The 26,240-nt window shown below is 38.0% G+C and overlaps 2 protein-coding genes across 3 annotated transcripts in view; one reads left to right on the forward strand and one right to left on the reverse strand.

Annotated features, from left to right (window-relative positions):
- Positions 1 to 16,048, reverse strand: part of LOC135073759 (tropomodulin-1) — a 66,552-nt gene extending 50,504 nt beyond the window's left edge. Inside the window, exon 1 of the mRNA XM_063967932.1 lies at positions 15,694 to 16,048. Within this exon, the coding sequence (XP_063824002.1) occupies positions 15,694 to 15,810 (117 nt within the window). The 5' untranslated portion in view covers positions 15,811 to 16,048. The remainder of the gene's footprint in view (positions 1 to 15,693) is intronic.
- LOC135073755 (terpene synthase) overlaps positions 1 to 26,240 on the forward strand; it is a 258,865-nt gene that overhangs the window by 68,345 nt on the left and 164,280 nt on the right. Inside the window, exon 9 of one of the 2 annotated variants that reach the window (XR_010257706.1) lies at positions 18,585 to 18,601. The exons of the other annotated variant lie outside the window; for it this stretch is intronic. The gene's annotated coding sequence lies outside the window, so the exon portion shown is untranslated. Of the gene's footprint in view, positions 1 to 18,584; positions 18,602 to 26,240 lie in introns of those variants that run through there. 2 annotated transcript variants of the gene reach the window in all.

Raw genomic sequence — 26,240 nt, forward strand, 5'->3', positions numbered from 1 at the left:
TAGTCGCCTCTTAAGACTTATAGCCTGACCAGGAACATAAAAACCCTCGCCATGTTGCGGAAAACTAATGGTACTAATTTCTTTTAATGGCAACAGTAACTGAAAACTTCATTAACATGTCACCTTGCATGTCAGTCTATTGCTGTCAAAGTGTAAACAAACTTTATTTTAAATGTGCGCAATTGATTTTGTGAATTACATTGCTAAAATCTTTTTATAGTCGTGAAAGAAAAGTGGTTCACAATGTGTTAAAGTATTTGTCGAAGAGAAATACTAAGGGTTCGGACAATATTTTCATTGAATAATTTTGCCGACAAGGGTGTCAAATTGACTGACATGTTTATCGTATAATACAGTCCACTATGAAAATTAGCTGTGGTTTGTTTCAACTACCTATTTTAAAGTTTTTTGTCACTTTCTAAGTGTTGAATTTTATGGAATTGGGAAAGAAGTACCGAGTTTGAAGCGTTCATGAGCAGACATTGCAGTTGAATATTCAAGTTCTGAATTTGATTATTGATGAATAATAAAATAAATCCTACTACCTCGATTGATGTTTTCATTTGATTTATTTAAACCAGGTTACCTATAATTATATTTTTTCGTTAATTCATGAAAATATCAAATTAGCCCGTAATCCTGAATCCTGATACATAAAGTTAGCCTATTAATTTAACACAGGTACGACTGTACTCAGTGTTGCACTATCAAATGCAATTGACGCGCCTCTATGCCAGGGTTTTTATGTTCCTGGTCAGGCTATACATGGGAAGATCTGATGCTTTTTAGGGTCACAACACAGGCCTGAATATTGTTATTAATTATAAACATCTTTACTGGATAATAATACTTAATTGATTACAAATAAATAAGTAATTTGAGACAAACATCCATAACATTCGTAATTCCGCTGTATAAATAAATTTCGGTGGATTGGTTCTTAATTCCGGTGGCTCAAATACAATTTCGGTGGCTCTTGATAATTTCAAATTAACATATCTCGAGAAGTATTAATAATATTTTGATCTCTACCATATAATTGAATAATACAAGTCATTTACTATTATTTCTGCCACAAAAAAGTTTTGGAAAGTGGAAATTAAAATTCGCCACCGGAATTAGGCAAAAAACGAGTTTGTTGATATTCACCCACCTACTTTGTATGGTGAAAAACCATTGCCTGATGCTGTGTTCGAATTTAAAATTACTTTTGAGCGTTATTTTGCTAAATGCAATCCTGTGGCTATTTTGTTACAAGCCAAATTCTTAAAAGTTATGAATACTTACTTAATTAAAACTAAGTAATCTACTAATTACGGATTGCTACAAAAAATATGTATAGTAGCTACGTTGCTCCACAAATTGCAATAAAATTCACTCCCTTTGCCAATCCCTCATTTTTCATTCCGTCGCAGTCGCCTGCGCATAACGACCGAGTTCCGTTGGGTAACTTAATAACCAGAAACTAGACCTCGTCATAGTCTATGCCCTAAGTAATGAACGTCATAAGACGCTGGCTAAAATAAAGTAGCGCTTGCTCAGTCAATGCCTGAGGCATGGGAGTTGCACGGGAGGGGTGACATTGACATATTATGACGTGACAGAGCATACAAATCTGAAGCTTAATTAAAGTTTCTCTGGAGATTCCGTGGAGGGTAGTTGAACGGGAAGCATGGTCGATCTGTTTTAATGGTTTCAAATTATTATTTAATAAACTTTAGTGTACAAATTTGGTGTTATTTTGTGTTGTAACTTGTAAAGTGCAGTGAAGTGATAAATTATAAAAAACATTGAAATACTTCGAATTTGAGCGCGCATCGAGTGTCGAGTTGGTTGTCGTATGAACAACCCGCTTTGGACCCGGTGGCGTCTCGAAACCTGCTTACGGGCATACTTAACTCCACGGAATCCATGAAAAATCAATAGAACTAAACACCCACGTTCTATTGATACCTATGTCAATTATTTTTCACTCGACATTGGCAGAAATAAACCTCCCAGAGAGGTTTGGTAGCCACTAAAAAAAAAAAGTTTCTCTGACTTTTGACATCTCAATAACACCCTCCCCGTACCGCTCCCATACCTCAAGCACTGACTGAGTCAAGCCCCTAGACCCTTAGTGTACAAATCGACATAAAAAACGCCTGTTTATAGCTAAAAGAGGAAATAAATATCTCGTTTGAAGGGTCTGTAATAAAGTGGATGGAATTATGCCATTTATGAAATGCGGAGTGGTCAACCCGACACAAATAACGGGATTATCTTGCAAACTGCATTACCTTGCGCTATGATAAAACATGTATAGGTCGGTGTGGGTTTGATAGAGTATTGTGAGACACTAAAAAGTATACAAAAAAAATACAATATTTACAAAAAAGGAAAATAAAAGTTAAATTAAAAAAGTATCCCTATCCCCAGATCTGTCGGTGAGGTTAGCGGTGCCCAAAAGGCTGGCAGCGTTTCCGCGTTGGATCGCTAGGCTTAAACCACAGTAGATAAATCAAACAGTACGGAAGCTTCATACAAACGCTCGAAATCAGACTCACGCACACAGCTCTAGACGCACGCTTTACACGGGCTCTAAGCGAACCTCGCAGTCCATCCGTCGCGAGTGTCGCGCGCGTTGTGTTTTTAATAATAATTATATTGCATGCGCTGTCCGCTGTATTTTTAAAAACATGCCACGAGTGTATTGCGTAGTATACGGCTGCTTGAACTCGGCATCTTCAAAACCAGAACTTTAATTTTTTAAACTTCGTAATAATTCTGAATTGTAAAAATGATTAAATATTACTTTTTAAATAAAGTGCTTACATCTGATTTTGTAATAGTTCTTTTTAAATTACGTAATTACGCTTTTTAACAATTTATGTGTTCTATTTGATAAAGTAATTTGCTCCGCACGCTTTTGTACTAAGTGATGAACTGTATTTAAAATGAGGCAATAGGTATGTGAAAGTAAGTATCCGGTATTTTATTTATGAGAATAGATCTTCTACCGGCCTCTTATAATACTTAATCAATTTATTCGATTATGTATTCGATCATTATAGAACCTAATTAACGTTTTATTTTTTGTTAACTACTTAGTCAATTAATTTATTCCATTAGGTATTTGATAATAAAAAAAACCTAAATAAACGTTTTAATAAATAAGTAAGTAAGAACCTTATTATTTTATAAAGATTAAGAGTGCCAACCCTAACACTCAGTTGAAGTGTAGGTATTTAACTCGCCGAAAGGGCTAAGTTTCCGTACTGCTTTAGCTCATATATATACTGTGCTTAAACGCTGGCCAAGGTAGAACCCGGCCTTCTGGTCACCGGTGACCTCGATGATGCGGGAGGAAAGCTCAGTGAAAAGCTTTTTGGCCTCCGGGCCCCAAGGTCCCAGCGTTTCCACGCCGAACTTATGTACTCATAATATGTAGATAGGCATGTAACTTCAACAATAGTTATTGTAACTTGACTTCAAATGTTACTTTGAAACGTTGAACTAGACCTAAGATTTTTAAGATAAATTATCGCGCTAAATCCGAATTTTATGTTTGTCCTCAATACAATTCTATTACCGTAATATTGGATTAATATACATATAACTTTAAGCGTACTAAAGCTGTAAGTAGAACCACAAGCAAAGTCTAGTTCAGTGTTTTTCGACCTGTGGGCCGCGACCCTCTGGGGGGTTGCGAAGCCTCTATAGGGGGGTCGCAAGAGTTCGCAAAAACTACCTCAGTAAAAAAACAGTAAAGTTTTAACCCTTTCAGCACAGAATAATACGAAAGTGCGTTCGACTTTGAAAAAATCTAGTGAATTGGTAAATCAATTTTACCGCGCCAAGACGCTTCCGATCGATCGTACGGTTCGATATATTTGCTATTTTTCATACAAAAACTTTCAATGGCGTTCAGTCGGTGCTGTGTTGAGTGACAAAGATGGACGTGTACCTGACTACGGGAGGCGTGAAAAGTATTAATATATTTAATTTACTTCTTTTGTGGATTTCAATGAATTTTGTGCGTATTAATTTAAATTATATCCTTAAAAAATATAATTCGCTTTAATTTTATAAAAAGTTAGATGTAGCCGAGTACCAAGTACTCCTAAAGTTCTACAGCACGAGCGTGCATGTCGGGACGATGTTTGAATTTTTAGTAATGTAAGTAATGGAAACCTTTCAAATCTTTTAAAGGCCTGAACATCAGATTTACTCTAGAATAAACTCAAGAATGTCTCCGAGACACATAACCACCAAATAGTACAAATCCGCTGTAGAAAATACAGCCACCAGTGAAAATATCGAGAGGATACCAGGATTCTAGTACCAATAGATGAACCAAAATGATCCCTTTCATGAAAATATCTAACCCCATGTGTTATTGAATAATAGCCTCGACATCTGGGATTAAAAAAAAAAGTTATTACTAAAAACGAAAGCTCATGTTCAATTTTAAGATGCTACTACCCCCAAAATTCAGGTTTTGACAGAGTTCTAGGTTAGGGCTATGAGCTATTTTTGAATTTTTTTGCAGAAATTAGTATCTAATTACGATATCATGTCTTTATGAAGAATAATAAAGCTCCTTATATCTAAAATGTCTTTTTTTAATTAGTTTAAATTGTAATTGTAATGAAATAGCTATTCATAGGTCCATGACGGATTGATACGATCGTGCGGGGGGGTTTAGGGGGGTTAAAGTCACCCCCTAAATTTTTTCGCTATTTTTCTCTATTTACTAAGATCCTAAAGACCCCAGAAACTAACGCGATTTTTTAGAAATCGTCAATTTTTTCTCTCGTGCTGAAAGGGTTAAAGACAGATTTATCCGAAATCGAATCATGCAATGCATATAAATGTTGTATGGATTAAAAAACAACCCTCCCTACAACATCTTTATAACCTTAAAAAATGCATGAAAAAAAAGCGGTCGGAGGGTCGCAAAATATTTTTTCGTACTAGGGGGGTCTTGTCATGAAAAAGGTTGAAAAACACTGGTCTAGTTTATTAAGCTTATCAAACTACACCACAACACCGTTGACCAGACCCGCTGCATTAAGGCCTATTCAGACCTAAGCGGTATTCGCTACCGTCTGCGGCAGAGAAAACCCAGTGGGTATGCGGTAATAATACTGTTCAGACCTAAGCGGTATTCGGTGCGGTGGTATGTACCTCTACCCACAGCGGCAGCGAATATCGCTCAGGTTTGAATAGGCCTTTACGCAGGCCATGCACCGCACGACCGTCGATCCTACCGGTGTTCCCGGGGCGTTACCATCGCATGCATAATGTATCGTTGCACTGATAGAATGCTGTATTAGGGATGTGACTGTAATCATAATTTACTTCATTGCTCTAGCTGTGAGAATTATAACGTAATTACGTGCACGTCAAACAGATTTGTTTGTACAAATACAAATAATTCAGGCCACCTTTTTGAGGTTTTTAACATGAACAGTGAATTTGTGTGAAAAAAATAGCCCACCACGTTGAATTACGAGGGGTGTTCAAAAAGTAATGAGAATGGGATATTTCTAGCCATCACAAAAATCTGAAAAAAATTGGGCAGGTAGCTTTTCTTCACTAGAAACTGGTAAAAATTCATTTAAGGTCAGGCTAGAAATATCCCATTTTCATCACTTTCTGAACATCCCTCGTACATTCATGGTAATTTTCATTGATTTTGTTGAACCTTTTATATATTTGCATTATGAGTTTAACCGGAAAGAAATCTAGTCATTTAGTACAAATTACTGGCATTACTTACTCTATAATGCTCATGTAAACGTGTATACTCTTATTTATGTATAATCGACACTCGACAGTTAAGATTCAGTCCTTAACCAGCATGCGGTGTTGTATAATCTCTCTAACCTTCGCTCCCATTCTTTATGGCAATTCTGTCAAGATGTAAGTAGAGTGGTGTGGTCATATTATAAACGTAGATTCAAATCATACACGTATTCACTGACGTTACTATAATAATAATCAAAAATTAGATGTGCCATAAACTTTTGATGTCAATCATTCACATGCAAATGATAGCGACTATTAAACACTAAATACTGCCTCCAACCGATTTCGGCAGTCAGCCACGCTTTCTTCACTTTTGACATGATAATAAATACCGGTTATTGCTTGTATACCATACTTTAATGAATATTCTATTAGACGTTTTATTGAACAGAATAGAAACATTATTCGTCTGTCGTATTCAGTACATGTGATATAATTGAGATCGAGAGTCATTGTAACAAACAGCAGCTGTCCATTTTATAAAATTAATAGTGTCATAACACTTTTTCGCCTGTTTCTTTCGTTTATGTATTGATTTTTATTGTATTTTAAGTTACAAAATTAAAATAATAATGCGAAAGTGAAAGTTTCCTTAAAAAGACATAAACGCGCTCCGTTTGTAATAATAACATTATTATTAATAATATGTATTATTATTTTGTAAATGTGACTATTATACCAACATAATTACCTGTTACATGTTTATACGGCTTTATACTATCATACTTCAGAAGGCGAAGTTTAATTTTTCGTAGGGCGGTCATGAAAATTCTTCCTGCGATAAACCGTCACGCAAGCCAAGTCGGGGGTAAAATTTAAGATGATATAATACAGTAGTAATATGCCTACGAAATTCGTAGGCAGGTCGATTTCGTAGGCACTACCGCGATTACTATTAAAAGCTTTCTGCTTCGGAGACGCTCGTAGAAAGATTTTTATGAACGAACTCATTATTGAAATTTCAAAACAAATTAATTGTAATTTGGGTTCCAAATAAATCAAATTATTTTATTATCAAAATACATGGCTTTTCAACATACGAGTACAATTTATTGAGCTGTAGTTCAATACAACACCTGTTTGAATCGCTCTGTTTAAATATTTCGAAGGCTATTTCAGAACGAACCTAAGTTTAACAAAGAAGACTCTAATTTATCATACAAAAACCACTCGTAACATAAACCAGACGATATAATACATTTACTTTGTTTACTTTAGTGTTAACAGAAGCTCGCTTTATCATTTCCAAGGTAACGTTAATTATAGAAAGCAGCATATTAAGCTTAACACTGAGGCAAAAATTGCATATCCTATCCTATTAAAATAACAAAGGCCTGTCATTCTATTATTTATTGAAAACGATAATGCTACTTAATATTACAAATTTGAAAGTTGTATGGATGTCTGAATGTTTGTTACGCTTTGACGCAAAAACGACTGAACGGATTTTGATGAAACTTTACAGTACTTATTATTGTTTATAACTCAGAATAACATATAGGTGATATGACGATCTGTGACAAACTGAATTTCACGCGTGTGAAGCCGCAGGCAAAAGCTAGTCTTTTAATATTTATGTGCACTTTATGCACAATATAGGAACTATTTATTACTCATTACCTGGGCACTCTACCGTTCAACCGTTGTTAGTTAAATAACATAACCGATTAAATATTATGAGAGATTTACAGACTCACTTCACTGGCTCATTTAATTACCTAAAGAGTTTGTTAATAAGCATTTAAACCCGGTGGTAAATTAAATATCGCTAATAACCGTGCTCAGCATCGCAACCAATCGATCACATCGGTTCACGTTCCGCTCTCTCGAGTACTCGAGTAGTATACTCGATACTAATCGGAAGTGAACTGTGCGCTCGTTTCATCATTCGAATAGCTATTAATATTCGCACCTTTCCTCTTCGATAGAACGTTGCGATTTGGTTGTGTGTGATTTGAGATAGGAAACCAATGATATCGCGAAAAAGCTGCCATAATTTTTAAAGGAAGAAGGAAAAAATATTTATTTGGTACCTTAAATAAAAAAAATATAAGTCAACATAAGAGAAAAACAAAAATGCTGATTTAATTTCGTATTTCCTTTGTCAGTGGATGTGGTTTGCGATTAGCAGTATCTGTTCGTCACTTAGTTCGTTTCAAACCTAAAACAATTGGTTTATAGTTCCAAGTACCATGTATAATAGATCTCATCATACCTACGAGTACCTCGTCGTTTCAGCCAAATGGCGTCCACTGCTGGACAAAGGCCTATTACATACGAGTACCTACTCGTACCTATGTAAATACTACAGTGACAACTGGTGACAAAACACCGTGGGAAAAACTGTCTTTCCCATTTCACACTTAACCTTCGAAGCGGAGAAAGCAATAATTCTCACTCTGCATTACCTCAACACAACTTCAAATCATTTCACACAATCATCATATCAAGTCGAAAGAAATCTAGCATTTTTCGTTTTGTTTTCCATTCTATAAAAAGAGTCGTCTCTATAAATCATTTTCCAACGGCCGCTCGACTCTATTTATACTAGAGATTTGCAACAAAATAAATAGATTGAACTACTGAATACCTACGACATTCCTTTGTAGAGACAAGGCCGAACGCCTACTTCAATAATATTTTGACTCACTTCCTATACTCGTACTATCTGCTATCTAGCTCTAGGTAGGGGTACGATCTGATTTATATTTATTATTTTATCGCTGGACGTTGCCAGACATCAAAATATTTTATGAAATAAAATGTACAAAATAAATAAACGAGACTTGATTTTGGGACATATTAAATTACAGTAATAGTTTAGATAATAAAATCCGTAATCAGATTTTTAATTGTCTAAATTCTTAAGAATCACTAGTGAATCTGCTTTTAACTTGTTGATTTTAACACCTGAGTTCATAAGCTTTATACATATAATTCAATTGGATGGAAACAATCAAGAATCTAAGTAACAGAAAGTAATAAATATTTGTCATTTTATTTGAAACATAATAATTATTCTAGATACTGCAATACAATTTGAATTAGTATAATAATGAAGTTAGTAAATACTTCGTGCTAATAATAATTTATCAAGTATGATTATTTCAGTCATAAATAAAGCAGTAAGAAAATTAGACAGACAGTTTAGTATTGATTTATTAACTCTAAATAACACTATTAATTATGTAAAATACAGAATACTTAACATTTTCACACCTATTTTGCATTATATCAATCTAGGCATTTAAAAAATAATAAGTTTAATATAAATCAAGTAAATAAATCTTTATTTCGCTTTTTAAAGCCAATACTGTTGTGCTCCTAAACTCTTTCAATGAAATTCTGAAATTATACTAAAAATCCTATATTTTAAACGCAACCTATCTTGATGACGTAGTGGCGCAGTTGAAGAGAACGTAGAGGGATCCAGGTTCGATTCCCGGTGGAGTTAATTTAGAACACGATCTTTTTTAAGCTCGCATCTGGGTAAGAGAGTCGCTGTAAAATGTAATATGCATGCATAGTTATCTGGATCTTATTTTTAAATGGAATAATAGCACTTCTTTTTTAGCCAAATGTAGTCCACTCCTCCCCCAAGGATTTCCATAATTCCATTACCTATAGCACTTTTTTATTAGCTTATTTTTGTCTCTATGATGTTAGTAGTTATATTTTGTTTTATTAACAGTTTGAAATTGTTTCGTTTTTAATGCCATAGTAAGAACACAGTTCATTTCTGTGTTTTATATTCAAACGCTTTGTACTTTGCTATATTGCAGTGTCATCACACTTAATCAAAGCAACATAGTACGGGTACAATCGCCACTACTTTTGTTGCAAAATTGCATCTATTCCAACTACTTAAGATACAATGTGAAGCTTGATGTGCATCGTCCGTACAATGAGTATTAGCCCGGAATGCCTCATTTCTCCTTAATCATATTTCTTGGCACCACGCCGTGTCGCGTCGGTTCATACATCATGAGAGATTAATATTACGGCCATTAAGAGACGCTTCTTTGTATGCTAGAACAAATGAATGCAAATGTTGTAAAACAACGATAAATAAAACACCTAAGTACCGTTTCTGCTAAAATATTAGCTAATTTGTGTAAATCAAAATATTTTGATGCACCGTTGCAATAAACAAAAGAATTTATTTAATTTTTACTAAATAATTAAGTAAAAAGGTCATTCGGTTAGTTTGTTTTAGCAACCCTCAAATTTCACGCATACACAAGTACTCAATTAGCGTTCCTGTAGCCTTATTATTTAATTAATTAGTTGCTAATATAGCTTGAATTTATTACCAAGAACGCTCTAGGAATTTGGCAGTGAAATAACATAGTTGCGGACATTAATTAAAATAATTAGGAGTGTTTGACGCGACTCTACCATGGTCATTACATCTTGTGTTTGGTATATTACTTGCTCTATATACTTGTACATAACCTAAATATGTTCAAAATACATAACATGTTCGATTCACAATTCCCTAACATCTTTAGTCCAGTGCTGGATAGACCGTCTCGCAAGCGTGGGGAGTAAAGGCCAATTTGCCAAGCATCTTTCATCATTAGAGAGGGTCGTGCTCTTGCAATGGAGACTAACTGAATGACCCGATGAAAATGATCATGTTGGTGGACACTGGACATTGGACATACATAGTGACTGAAATTATAATAAATAAAATATCCTTGGACATTTACACTGCGCTTCTAGTGCCAAACTAAGCAAAGCTTGTACTATGGGTACTAGACAACGGATAATAAACATACTTAAATACTTTTTTTTTGTAAATACATACTTATTATACATAGAAAACACCCAGTCCAATACAAACAATCATGTTCATGCACACAAATGTTTGTACTGTGCGGGAATCGAACCCGCTACCTCCGGAAAGTAGTCCGTTTCGAACCACTACACCAAACGGCCGACATACTCGTAACGTACTATCTAAGACCACCACAAACATATAAAAGAAGAAAGATCCTACAATATGACAACTTCACTCTCCTTTAACAAATTTAATGACAAATATAACATTTCCAGTATAATCTTCAAAGCAACGCTTAAATCTTTGTCATTAAATTTACGTGCAGAGTCGTGTTTATTAAATTTTATCCGCAGAATCATGTGTTGATGTTGGATTCGCAGATTTAGCTCGGATTAGCGAATGACGTCCGCTTACTCACCCCACCCCTGCGCAGTGCCATTTTCGTGGTCTTTGTTCAAATTTCCAGAATATAATATGAACACTTAACACTTGCCCTCATGTTCAACATAAAGGTTATTGCTACTACAAAGGGAAGACTATTGGCTGAAGCATGGGTGCGAAGACGCGAACTATTCGCTATTTGAGAAAAAAGTTCGCTGCTTGTAGCTTAAATAAAAGTAACTAATTAATACGACAGCAATTTCTGAAGGGCATGGGCCAATCAAAAGTACATATTACCTAAAGGTACCTACTATTTTTTACTTATCCAATGAATCAATGAACCTAGTCTGGGTATTTTAAATGAAGATTTAAATAGAAATAATGATGATTCAGATAGATGAGAAAAAAGTTCAAACTTCAGCAGATTGAAGGTCACTGCCATAGTAGTATTTATTTAAAAACCTGGCGTTAAGGACAGGCTTTCATATACAATGTATTTATTAACATACGTCTATGCTATCCTCTAGACCTAGACGCTCTACTAATTGAATCAAGCTTATGTCGGAAACATTTGCTTCGCTTCTTAGTACGGAAACGGTGCATCAATCTAAGCAATGTGGTGTGGCATCTTATTTTCTTATAAATAGGTGCGATTTTTCAACAAAAATGTGAAGTCAGATGTGCTCTCAACTGTACACTTCAGCCTGGACCTTGAACCTCTACAGCGACGGTTCAAAGATCTAGAAACGATTCTCTTAACGCAGCAGATAATTCAGTCTCGCTGAATTGTGGCGCGTGACGCTCTCGGTTACGCAAATAACCATTACGTGTCGGTCACGCATGACTTTCCAATGAAATGTTATGACAATATTTTTGGTAGAGGTATGCCTCTACTCACTCACGCGTTTCTACAAATCACATCGTCAAACAAACGTAAAGTTGACCTTACATGCGTCATCCGCCCCGAACCCTACAAGCGCATGCGCTTTCTATTTAAAATCAACCTTGCTTTGGTTTTATTTTTAACATGCTTTTATTTGATTTCCAAAAATGTACCTATCTCGCTGGGGCAGAGCATGATTCTATTTTAGTTTCTACTGCACACAGTTCAACAACGTTTCATTTACGCTTACAGGCTAAGCGATTTTCATCTCTACCATCGAGCACCTAAGTTTCCCTTTGGCTTGTTAAGCATATCCCCTAATCTTAGATTGATTTTAATTCTTTGAAATGCTGTTATAGTCACTTACATCTAATTTACGAGACGCGACGTTATTTATGTGGTCCTCACTAACAGAAGAAAGGTTTTAAAGTTTGTCTCTACATTCAAGTTTTACATAAAGGTATTTAGTTTTATCGCTCGAAGCTCCTTCATGACAAAAGTTTCAAATAATTTGTTTGTTAATTTAATGCTTTAATCTTTAAAATTGATGATTCAATACGATAAACAATAAAATGGAACATATTACTTTATTTTATTCTCGCCTTATTAGCGCTTCATGTAAAATTGTTAGCATTACAATTACGTATTATTAACATTAATTGGATTCTTAAATATCTTCTTTAATGTGTCTTGGCTCGGTAATCGTGTGTTTGTTTGAACAGCGAGCAATTAACACTTTTGTCAGCTGTCAACATATCCGCTCCGTCTCGCGTTTGTAATGGCTTTCCAATACGCGTTACTTGTTAATGTTATTATTTTAGTTTAGTTCACATATACTGTAACCGAGATAAATGTCGAAGCCGTCAAATTATTTCAGAGGAAAGGAAATTGACAAAAAATTTAATAAAAATGCAGGCAAACGTTAAATGACTTAGATTAGATCTCTTCTAAAGTTCCATATTATCTGAAGCTCCATTTAAAAGAATGCGCCATCAGTGTCTACTTTAATTGTAAGATTCAATTAAAGTTAAATGGCAGTTAAAAACTTCTAATAATTTCGTCAGAGCAGCCTTGTCAATGACTAGTCCTACCTCAAGTACAAACGCTTTCTCAGATTGACCTAATTTTAGCGATGTTTGTTCTAGCAAAAATACCAACATAAAAAGAGTTTCTCCTATGTATTCGTGTTGCATTTGTTCTAATATAAACATTTCCCAGAAACCAAGGCCGTTGACCTCAGGGCGGTGATCTCTGAACAGTGAACATACGTTTTATTGCTTGATACTTTCTCGATGAATTTGTATACAGAGAGTATAAACGCTAGGTGTGCATTGTGGGGAATTGGCCTAGCGCCAAAAATATCGTCTATGACAAACCGTAAACAGAAAAAGCGCATTAGAACAAAAGACAGCTTGAAAACTGCATTTTACAAAAAAACTTCTAACATGTTCCGATGAAAGCTCCTATTAGCACCGCTTACTTGTCTCGTCAAATGTGAATGTCATAAATCTTGGTCGGAAATTGCAATAGCTGTAATAAAGCCAGTACCTACATAATTACAATGTCTCTCAAGGAAACGTAAAGTGGAGCAAATCCATGAATCATATGTGCAGTTCGGCTCTACGGTAAACAATGTTTGGAACAGATTTAGATGTTTGGAAATCAAATTGGTCCAGCAGTTTGTTGTTGTAGACGATGTTGGTCTAGCTTAGCTGTATGAGCAGTTTTAATATTATCGGCCTAGATATTTAAATTAGATCTAAGCATTGTCTAAAGTTTATCCACTCAGTTGGAAAGAATCATCGTTGTACTAGGCAAAATTTTTAACGATACATCGCAGAATTGGCGAATATTTTTTGACAAGTTCATTATCACTAATCATGATAATCTAAAGCTAGTGTCACTCTGAAACTGAAAAAATGTTTTTGATATTGAAGTTAACCCCTTTGAACTATAATTTCCCAGAAAGAAAGACATACACCCAGTAAGAAGGGCTTCCAGGTTCCTTACTTAGCTTTGCTGTGCAAGAGTTTATTCTCAACGGTGAATAGTCAGTGCACTCAAGTACATCAAAAGAACATTAATAAAATCTAAAAAATACCAAACCAATTAAGTAGATCTCGTACTTCGGCATTTCACTTTATTACTTTCATTATCTCAAGCTGGTTTTTTTTACACGCCAAAACTTTTAAGCTGATTAAAAGCACTAAATCTTAAACCCAAGAAAGTTCGCAATTACATAACCCAATGACTTGAGAAATTAAGCGGTCCAGTTACGCGTGAAATTACACCGCTTCGTTGAAGTCGGCAAAGGCACATGCATCCATTGTCTCCGCACAAAGAGCCGTTGACTCCACAATCGTTTGTTGATACAGATTTTATAGCGTCGTTTCTCGAATTGTGAAGGAATCAAAACTTAATGTCTCATGTCTTGGAACTTTGTCTGATCCACGATATTTTTGCCAGATTTATTAAGGTCTTACTTAACATCAATTTAGAGTTGTTTAAGATACTAAAGAAATTAGTTGTTGAAACCAAAAAAATCACTTTGAAAAAGGCAATAAGTTTGTGCACTGCATAAAATTAAATGCAACATAAACTAAAAGGTAAAGAGATCATGATGATGATCATCTTTTATCTCTTATAGTATTAAAATCTGCCACAACAAGCAAGAAGATTGTTAACTAAGTTACGCTTCACAGGTTTTATGGCTTTCCGTACCCTTATCACTGTAATGAGAGTGCATGCTGTATCTTTAATACAGGTTTGTTAGTTTTCACACGACATGGCATCACGCCTTGGAGTCACGATGCCACGACACGATGCGTGAGCTTGTGCAATGGAATACTAGATCAGGGGTATTGTTCGCCTAAAGGGTATGGAAGTTTCACAAGAATACAATAAATTGTAATGAAGAATGAAGATCTATTCCAAGATTTTTGATCGTGCTGTTAGGAAATCAAGAGTTGCAGGATCTAGAGGAAGTATTAGTACCTATCTGATCACTTAGTCCATCAGTATATTGCTCCCAAACTTGATCAGAAGTTTTATTTTTCACATTCTGCTAGTCACTCTGTATTCTGATTATTCTGAATACTCAAGATCGCATCTTTTATTGGTGCTAATGACCGTCCATTTTCTTGTATTTACGGTTTACGAATTAAGAATTCCGTATGGATTTTCGGGAATAATTTGGTACATTAAAAATTTCAACACTCAGTCATGTCTAAAAGAATGACAATTAGCATTTTTAGCCCATTATTTGTGATTAGTGTCGGACGTTAACGTTGTTTTCGTGGTTTTAATGATGTTCGCGAGACACTTGTGTTATATGGAGCGGAACTAGATCTTAGGTTGAAGGCACTGACGTTATTATTGCTGAGGTTTACGCCAAAATAAAAAGGTAAGGACAGCAGTTACAAGGGAAAGAGTTATTAAAAACCCAAAGGAATGTGATCTTGCTTTTCAGATAAAAACACTTTGGACTAACGCTGAGCTGACCAGCTGCGAACTATCATTTTTTTCCACGCTTTCCTATATCTGTTGCTATGAACTGGTGTATTTTAATTTTCAAAGCAGTGCGTCAGTTGATTTGTAAGATAGTTGACAGCTGACGGATGGTGTCCGCCACGGGTCGCCTTCACCTTGGCGTGGTCTGCTTTACATCAGGGCTTCGACACAGCCCGTGACACCGGCCAAAATAAACAGCTCTTACAATGATACATACGCAATCAAAATATTCCAGTCGGTTTTCCCAGAAAATTTGAGTTCTCAGCATTCCATAACCGAGATCTAAATAAGTCGCGGCAAAAATACTTGCGCAATTCACGACCAAGGACAGAGTGTCGCTCACCGGCGCTGAGCGGGTCTTCTTGGTGGTGGTGGTGAAGGTCTCCACGGTCTCCACCGTCTCCACCACATCGCCGTCCTCGCCCGCATCCTCGCTCCAGGGCCCGAAGAATTCCGTCATCGTGATCCTCTAGCAAGCACTACACTAACGACACTTTTGACACACATTCACTGCATTAACGCACGAGTCGATGAAAAATCAAATTTCTTTCTCGATATACCCTTTTTTGTCTACGGGCCTACCCATCGCCACTTCGACCTCAAGCCACAACACATCGGTCAATTTAATTCGAGTCGAGACCGCTGCACCGTGGACGCGGCCAGAGCTGGTCTTGTGTAAAATCCTACTGGAAAACTGAAATAACTGCGGCGAACAAAAAGCACCAGCCAAAACATTTCACGTGCGGGAGTATTATTAGTTGGACGATCTAGCCGAAAGAGCTAAGTGTCGCTGCGGCCTTTTACACGAATAAACCAGATTGATATTGTTATTTTCCGCGTTTATAATTTGCCAGAGAATCTCGACCGGTTTAAACGCGAACCTGGGAGAGCTCACGTAATTTACTACGACGTAAATGGCTCTTTACTGTCACCTCTGAATGCTTTGTTAAAAACAATCTGTTAATCCACCCAACAAAGAGTATTTTGCTTGTTCCGATTGATATTACTTTCGTTACATCTGGAATGTTGTGTGATAAAACATAATAATGAAATTGGCTCAATTTCAGCGTTTTTATTACATCTAAATCAACACAGATATTTTTGTCTCTGGAGTGTCACACTTCGCTAATATTAGTTTTTTTAAATCAGATAAATTGGCCTAACAAAATGGCAATTTTTCAGTAACGTTTACGTAACGAGTCATTAGCAATTTGTTTGACGAAACTGATATGATATTTTTTGAGAAAAAATGTACCTACGTAATTTTACTTTGATCTTTCGTCATCTCTCTCTTACCTCTGAAATCTTCAGTTTTTACGTTAACATCAGCGTTTAATTGACAGTTTTATTCGCAAATGAATAAACTCTACCAAACCTTGAACCCACGTAAGTAAATCGGCAGCCCATGGTCTTAGCTCTTGCATAATTATATTGCTGTGAATATGTAACCATTTCTCTTGTCTGACAAAACTAATGATTAAAAATGTTAGTGTTCCCAGAAGCGGTGTTGTATGCAGCCATCCAAAGGCGTCGGCGTAGGCGCTGACAGCTCCTCCACTTAATATAAATACACGCAGTAAGAGCCGCGATAAATCCCTGGGATTATCGACCGACTTGCTATTTTAACGACTTATCGATAGAGTCCTTAATCGAATGCCGGGTGCCAGAACCAACACTCCCCGTTCCCGATAGCAACGGGATTACCGGAACTTTATACCCTATCTAAAAGATTGTAGAGTTATTTTTGCGTGACGCTTTGGGGAGATTCTTTCCATATTTTCCCATCATTTTTAGCCAATTGGCAAGCTGATCGGAACTCTTTCATGTTTGCGTTCACACGTAAACACGTCGCTGTATAGCAGATGGTGGATTGGTGACCGTCCGAAACCTGGATCAGTTGAATTAAGACAGATAAATATATTTAATGAACCAATATCTCTGGCTTATTTTGAGAAAACCCATTAACATTTCAATGTGGTGCTAAATAACCAGAATATTTCAACAAGTAAGCAGTTTTTGAACATTTTTCACAACACTCATTTCAATAAGCTTAATTTGAAACTTGGATTTCATTTGGTGATCATTACTGGGGGTGGGTGCAACACTAAATTATAATTAAGTTTATTTTCTGTATCTAGAAACTAGGTATGCAGTTCAAATACAATATTCATCCCAGTTATATGGTTTGGATCAGTCCTGAGAAAATCCAGCGCAAAAAAACCCAATATAAGCTGTCCAATTAGCAGCTTAATATTTTGTCCAGCATCGTGTGACTCGAGTATTGAATAAACTAAAGAACAAATATAGCGTCTCAACATCTTACATGCCAGAAACTAACAACTTGGTTCCATTGACTACTTCTTGAAGCTTAATGATAGGGCATTAGTATCCTTAACTCGAGATTGAATCGAGTTTCATTTCGCATTTGAACGTAATCAAAACATTGGATATTCGTTAAAAATCTTATTTTTTATCGCTTACTCACGTGAATCATGATTCAAATGAGTCAACTCTCCTCTCCCCATCCTGCTCGCTCTGGACCAAGGTGACTTACCTGCAATCAACGGTACAATATGAACGCAAGCCGGATATAAACAGGGACGCGTAAATGTAGATGTATATGTAGGTAGATAGGGATGTGCGCGGGAGTCGGATGCGCGGAGGACAGGGATTATGCAGTTATTGTGTGCCAGGAAGGAAATGTGTGAAGGTGATTATTATAATACATTCAGTACTTTTCCATTCGTGTTATTAGTTAGGGTAATAGAACTAAGAAAAACTTAAATGGTTTTTCTTATTTGTTCAATAACGTTAGAGCCTTGTAACGACGCTGAAAATCAAATATTTAATAGTAATTTTAAAGTCTTGTGCCTCAAATTGTGACAATTATTTATAACTACGTTTTTGGTTCATTTTCAAAACAGTTTCATTTTAAAATAATTGCATTGTCCACAGTATTGTCGTCACAAATTGGTTTAGACATGCGCGTCACTACGAAATCTTGTAGTTCCTTGGCGCTATCTTCGCAAAATACATGATTCATTGACCTCCAGAAAGCTTATTTTTGAAGCATTACAATATCTAAATCACAAAAATCGTGTACGAAATCCCATTTGACGCACTGGAATCGATAAACCTACCCAAAGGCCAATCTGGTAATCATTGGGGCCGATGTTCAGCAGTGTTACGTCGTGTGGCTGAAATGATGATGATGATGATGTTCGTTTGTTTCAGCCAAATGACGTCCACTGCTGGACAAATTCCTTCCCTAAAGATTTCCGCATCCAGGCACTTCTCGCGACCTCCGCCTAATAGGGGGCCTGCCCACACTACGTCTTCCGGTGATGAACATGAATTAATAATTTGAATTTAAGGCTCTTTGTTAAATAGGTACGTCTGATTCCATCTTCCATATCACAGTCACTGTTTAAATGTTGAGGTGAAGTACCTACTCGTACAATGGAAATGTTTTCGTGACGTTTCCTATTTACAAGACGAAAATAGAGTCAAGTTCCGACCAAACATATAGCTGGGTAGAGTCAGAAACCGTTCAGATAATATAGTTTCAAGTGCCTGTCTGAACCGATTTGTATCTCTAATATTTTAGAATAGAATCGGATTCAATGTTAGTAAAATTTTATTACATCAAAAGTGGCTGTACTCTTCTTGCACTAGGGAAAGCTGAGATTTTTTCTAAGGCATCATTGGGCTGACTCTTGCATAGGACCAAGATCTTAAATTCAAAATGTTCATTGCAAAAGTTGTTCGATTAATATAGTAGATCCCAACTAATATTATAAATGCGAAAGTAACTCTGTCTGTCTGTCTGTCTGTCTGTCTGTCTGTCTGTTACGCTTTCCCGCTTAAACCTCGCAACCGATTTTGATGAAATTTGGCATAGAGATAGTTTGAGTCCCGGGAAAGAACATAGGATAGTTTTTATCCCGGTTTTTGAAACAGGGACGCGCGCGATAAAGTTTTTCTGTGACAGACAAAATTCCACGCGGGCGAAGCCGCGGGCGGAAAGCTAGTAGGTTATAAACAAACGAGTTATGAGGGATGATTACGAACAAAATTTCATTTTTGGAACCCAGCCGTTACACCCTATTTCAAAGAATCAAAGGGATATCTTTTGTTTCTTGCCAGTGTTAATTACTATCGGAAACAAAAGAGGTACATTCAGATTTGGCAGCACAGGTGGCGCCCTCACCTGCGCAGCCGTGACCTACCCCCGCTATAAATACTACCGCTTCCGCCGACGCGCATGTGCCGATGACTTATTGCATCATATACTTTACGTAGATCATCAGGTGATCCGTCTGCTCGTTTGCCTCCTGTCACATAGGAAAATGTATGAAATTGAGAATGTTACTAGGTATGCAAAATCACTTGAAACCTATGTTACAGTTAAGCTTTTACATTTACAAATACATTAGTTTTTATTTCATTCAAAAATACCCAGTAGTTATGATTTTATAGGCATTCAAAGTTCGCTTAAATATTGAGTCCCGCCGACGGTCACGTGACCCCGTGTGACGTACATTCACAGCGTCCGCTCACTAGAAAACGGATATAAACATACTTAAATAATTTTTTTTTGTAGTTACAAACTTGTTATTCATATTAACACCCAGACCCATCACAGAAATTAAAATTGAACCAAACCCAAACTTGATGCGATTGTGTCGTTTTATTGCGAATTACCTTCCAGCTCCATCATTAGACCCCGATTACTATATAGAATTAAAATACTCATCAATACAAAACGAACGAGCCCTATCTCGATGCATTTAAGTCGTTTTATTATAGAGTTCCTATGGCCACCTTCCAGCTCCATCATCAGATCAGCTCCATGTCATCATAATATTGCATGGTCATCCAAATCACATGTGTTTGCGAAATTTCAGCTTAATCGGTTGCCTGGAAGTGGGTCTTAATTCAGTTTGCAAGATTCCACCCATACAAATATGAGCCAGTCGTTGTAATATGACGTCACGCGCATAAAATGGCGGGTCGGCCGCCGCCCGCACTTTTAAAATTCAATATCTTGGAAACTAATTAACGTATCGAAATAATTCTTTCACTTGTATTTTTTATTTTTAACAGAGAATACAGAAAGCTAAAAAACAAAATTAGTGAACATTCTTCATTGCCCCACCAGATGCGAGAATTTGTGGGTTATTTGGGGCTCTCCCTAAGTCCCTACCCGCTAATTACCTGCGAAAGCAGCGAACGCCGGACATCGCTATTGTGTCGGGTAAATTAAGGCGGTGTTCCGGAAGGCGCAGCGTCGGACGTCCACCTACAAAGTGGACCGACGACATCGTAAAGGTAGCAGGGAAGCGCTGGATGCAGGCCGCTACCAATCGATCAACGTGGAAAGCATTAGGGGAGGCCTATGTTCAGCAGTGGACGACCTATGGCTGACATTATGATGATGATGATGATGAAGGCAGTGTTATCTCAAGGAAGCGATCTCTTCCAGACTGCTCGGGGAGAGCACAATTGTTTGAGTTAGAAGAGAAAAGTGATGCTTAATTTGTACTTTATTGATGACTAAATTAAAATCTACGGATTATGTACTTCAATTCAATCTGGTAAACATTGGGAGAGGATAAATAGCATCAGTGCACGTCTTTTGTACATGAAGTACTTCAGTATTCAACAAATGAATGCCCGCTGCTAAAAGTTAGAGTCAATTGATAAAAACATGTTGTGCGTGGAAGATTTGGTATCACAACACCAACTTTGAATCGACTCATCTACATACGTCTACAAAATCATAACAAAAATGCAAATTTAGCAGCCAATGCGTATTTATAATGCAAAAATAGATTGGCAGTAGTTAGAATCTCCATAAAGTTATTCCAATTTCCAAGTAGCTAAATGTAGACATTCCGCACGATAGATCTATTTTTATTATGTTATTTTGGATTTTATGTAAATGTCATTGAAAGTTTTACATCTGTGTATTTGTTTTAGAATCAGGAAATGTATGTCATGGAAAGATTCTGTAATTTTAATTGAAAATCTCGTAAATTATTGCCTTTTCTACACACATACATTATTGTGAATGTAGGAAAGCATAAATGTAAACATTAAAATACCTAAACAGCTAACTAAATAGTAGCTTCCGTAAATATATTTTTGATATTTTTCTCGCTAATGATGATGTTAACTTCCTGAAAACGCTCGATAATTTTTGATTGCTTTCATATTTTTCAATTACAAAGATTTTCTTTTTTTGCAGCGTGATTTTTCTAACTCGTCCATGAACTCGTATAATCATACCAATTTTCCAGCAGACACTACGTTATTGGGAGCAAGCTCTATGCCCTGTACTGACTCATACACTCATAAATGAGTTGTCAGAACGCTCGTTGACTGTCAGTCAAACACGTTTTATGAAGTAAATTAACTATCGCAAATGTTTATGTAAAAATGTTTCGCTAGGTTTGTGAAATTAGGTTGTCATTATTAGGTCTAGTAGGAGAGCGGGACTTCTCCTACACAGCCACATTACCGACCCGGTGACGCTGCAAAAGGTTATCAGTAACCAAAACCCCTGGTACAAGGTGGACACCTGGCAGTGCATCAGCGCCTCGGTGACAGAGGGAGCAGAAGAAGCGGAGGAAGGTCTGTCGTCTAGGTACAAAGTAGTGTACCTGGTCCTGGGGATCCCTGAGGACCAAAAACAGACCATCCTCGATAGAGACCGTCGGGTATCACACCTGTCTGGTGGTGGCTACATCAGATTCTTCAGTAGCAAGGAGGAAGAATCGGAGGCCACCACCACAACCACAGCAGCGACGAAGGAGACGTCGACCCCTGAGCCTTCCACCTCAGCTCCCCATCAGGGTCAGAGCGAGTTGGAAAAAGCCTCGCCACTAAAGACGGAAGGAGGGACCAGCGAAGACGAAGATGGCCTCCTCAACAGTCCCTAAGTCCACCATCGACGTCATACAAACAAACCTCCAGCACAAACAAATAGCGGCGGCGTCACTACGCAGGGTGCTGGAGGTAAATAACAATAGGACCGTCGCCCTGATCCAAGAGCCCTGGATCAGAAACAACAAAATCTGCGGCCTAAATAACACAGGAGGTAAGTTACTAGTAAACACCTCCATTGATAAACCAAGAACGTGTATTTACATGCCGAATACGTTAAGCTGTACCATGTTAAATCAGTTCTGTTCCAGAGATGTCACCGCAGTGAAAACCGTGACAGAACAACAAACCCTAGTGCTAGCCTCAGTGTATATGCCAAGTGAGGATGCAGTTCCCTCACAAGAACTCACCGCACTGGTACAACACTGTAGAGAGCAGGCCTGGGGCTTGATCATCTCCGCAGACTGCAACGCACACCACCCGCTGTGGGGAAGTACGGATACAAACAAAAGGGGTGAGTTACTAACTGAATATTTATTCCAATCGAACCTGAACATTATGAACAAAGGAGCTGAACCCACCTTCGTAAGTTCAAGGTACCAAACTATAATAGATCTGACGCTGGCAACACATGAGGCGGCGGAACTGATTGAAGGCTGGCATGTGTCAAACGAGCCATCCTTTGCAGACCACCGACGCATATGTTACCAAATAAAAATGAAACTAACTGACCCTGTTCCATATCGTAACCCCCGTAAAACCGATATAACAAGGTATACCAAAATACTAACCAAAACACTTAACGATACACAAATGACAGATGTAACACTTAGCACTAACAATATAGAGCTAAACATACAACACCTCACAACTGCTCTAACGAAAAGCTACGTAGAGTCATGCCCAGAAGTTACTCCCAAAGTTGCGAACAAAGGTTCCTGGTGGGGGCCGGAACTTGAACGCCTTCGGAAAAAACTCAGGACACTTTTCAACCGAGCGAAAAACACCAGAACCAATGAAGACTGGAACAAATACAAAGAAGCACAGAAGCACTACAAGAAGCGGATCAGATTCCGTAGTAGAGAACACTGGCGCAATTTCTGTAGTAGCATAAACTCAACAAGCCAGGCTGCTAGGATTAAGAAAATCCTATCAAAAGGTGATCTCAATCTACTGGGCTTCCTAAAGAAGGAAGACGGCACCTACACGAACACGGAAGATGAAACAAGCACAATGCTGCTAAAAACACACTTTCCGGGTTGTAAGCTCACATCGATCGCAAGGTGGCAGGATGAACAACAAAGCACACCGACAAACGAAGAGTGGAAAATCGCCAATAGTATAGCAACAGCGGATAAAGTAAAATGGGCGCTAAATAGCTTTCAACCCTTTAAATCCGCAGGACTGGACGGAATCTTCCCAGCGCTATTACAATGGCAAACAGCCCAAATACTCAAGTACCTAGTACAGATATACCGGGCATGCATAGCTTTCAAATACATACCCAAGCCATGGAGGGAAGCAAAAGTAATCTTCTTACCGAAACCGGGAAAAGAAGACTACACACAGGCAAAATCCTTCAGACCAATTAGTCTAACATCGTTCCTACTAAAAGGACTAGAAAGATTGGTAGACCGACATCTCAGGGATGGCGTGCTGAAAAGCAAACCACTACACCCCCAACAACACGCCTACAGGAAAGGCAGATCAACAGAGTCGGCTCTACACATGGTAGTACATAAAATAGAGTCGGCCATCACAAACAAAGCGTCAACTCTTGCTGTCTTCATAGACATAGAAGGAGCGTTTGATAAAACTATGCACAACAGCATAAACCACGCCCTGGAACAATTCAACGTAGAACCAGCCGTAAGAAGCTGGGTCACTGAACTAGTTAGTAAAAGGGCGGTTCAGGTGGTGGCGAACACGACTACCAGAGCAGAGGTTGTCAGAGGATGCCCTCAAGGAGGCGTCCTATCGCCACTACTATGGAACATGGTAGTGGACAGTCTGTTAAGGAAACTAAATGACAGAGGGTACACGGCCATTGGATATGCAGATGACATCACCATACTGTTAAACGGAGGGGCTGAAAACGTGCTATGTGAAATAATGCGTTCAGCCCTGAACATTGTTGAAAACTGGTGCAGCGACCACCAGTTGTCAGTAAACCCAAACAAAACTGAACTAATCCTTTTCACTAACAAAAGGAAACTACCAGAGCTCCAGCTACCAGAACTCTTTAAAACAAAACTCTCCCTCTCAACACAAGTGAAGTATCTGGGCATCACCTTTGACCACAAATTGAACTGGGCGAGTCACATTGAAAACAAGACAAAGAAAGCCTGTATAGCATTTTATCAGTGTAAAAGACTCATTGGTAGCAGATGGGGTCTTAACCCAAAGATAACACTTTGGCTCTACACATCAGTTATCAGGCCCTCTGTCACTTACGGATCAGTTGTCTGGTGGCCCAGAACAAAACTATCCACAGTAAGATCAAAACTCCAAAGCCTGCAACGTCTAGCAAGCATAGCGGCCACCGGTTGCATGAGAACCACACCATCGGCATCACTTGAGTACCTTCTGAATCTTAGACCCTTAGATCTCATCATTCAGGAGGAAGCGCAAGCAGCCGCTCTAAGACTTAAAGGAAACGGCCTATGGAAGCAAAACAAGGAGACAGGACACTCTGCGATCCTGCAGAAAACCATAAAAGAAATACCTCTCACTGAGGCACCAATCGATAGGATACCCTGTGAACACATTTTCGACCGAAGATATGATATCCAACTTACAGCGGAGACGCGAGATTACTCTGGAATCAATGAAGTTAGGATATACACGGACGGCTCCAAAACTCAAACGGGTACAGGAGCTGGTGTCTTCTCGAATGATCTTAATATAAGAATATCAACAACTTTAGATAAACACAATACAATTTTCCAAGCAGAATGCATTGGAATCACCAAAGCAGCACAGGCGGTAACAGCCAGAGACATCCGAGGTCTAAATATAAGAATTATCTCGGATAGTGCATCCGTACTGCAAGCGCTACAAAGCAACACAATAACAACGGCCCTTATATTGGAATGCCATGAAGCGCTCCAAGACATTGCAGCTGTAAATGGAGTTACCCTACAATGGATCAAAGGGCACAGTAACTCTTTAGGCAACGACGCAGCGGATGAACTGGCAAAAAGAGGTTCGGACACAACAGTATTTGGCCCGGAACCAATACTGCCGATACCACAAGCACAGATCAGGAACTGGCTGCGTTCCAAAACAGAAGAAAAACACCACACAGAATGGAAAAATAGCGAAGGATGCAGGCAAACAAAAGATGCGGTTCCGGACGTATCGAAAAAGTTCTCCCGCAGCCTCATCAGACTAAACAGGGACAGCATCCGCAAGGTTTTAAGTGTCATAACAGGACACTGTATGCTAAACAAGCACCTATACAACATAGGTGTCACAGACAGCCCACTGTGCAGGGGGTGCATGGAGGCAGAGGAAACACCGCAGCATGTGCTCATGGAGTGCAGTAGCGTGGAAGAACAACGGGCTCAATTTCTTCGATCACCGTCGTCGCTACAGGAAGCTTGCAGCAGCCTGGACGGGCTGCTCGCCTTCTGGGGGGATCTGGGGTGGTTGGAGTAGGAAGATAAACCACAAATCGCGCACAATGGCCCTATCATGAGGCTAAGTGCGGTATTCGATTGCCCTGCAAAACTAACTAACTAGGTCTAGTAGGAAAGTAGGTATTTTTATACTCTTCGGGTAAGATAGATATAACTTTAGTACGAGAGCCCACGACCAAAACCATGTCTCATAGCAATACGGCAAAAACCCTATAAAATCGTTAGATTGTATGATTCTGAACCCGACTAGGTGTGTAGTAACGGTCGAAAGTGTAGCATCTGCGTGTGAGGCCATTTCTGCTGTGTCAAAAAAAAAAGATTTTTAATTTTTTTAAGTGATTTTACGGGTTTGCGCTACACC

This window comes from Ostrinia nubilalis, chromosome 8, assembly GCF_963855985.1.
Source record: "Ostrinia nubilalis chromosome 8, ilOstNubi1.1, whole genome shotgun sequence".
Classification (NCBI taxonomy): domain Eukaryota; kingdom Metazoa; phylum Arthropoda; class Insecta; order Lepidoptera; family Crambidae; genus Ostrinia; species Ostrinia nubilalis.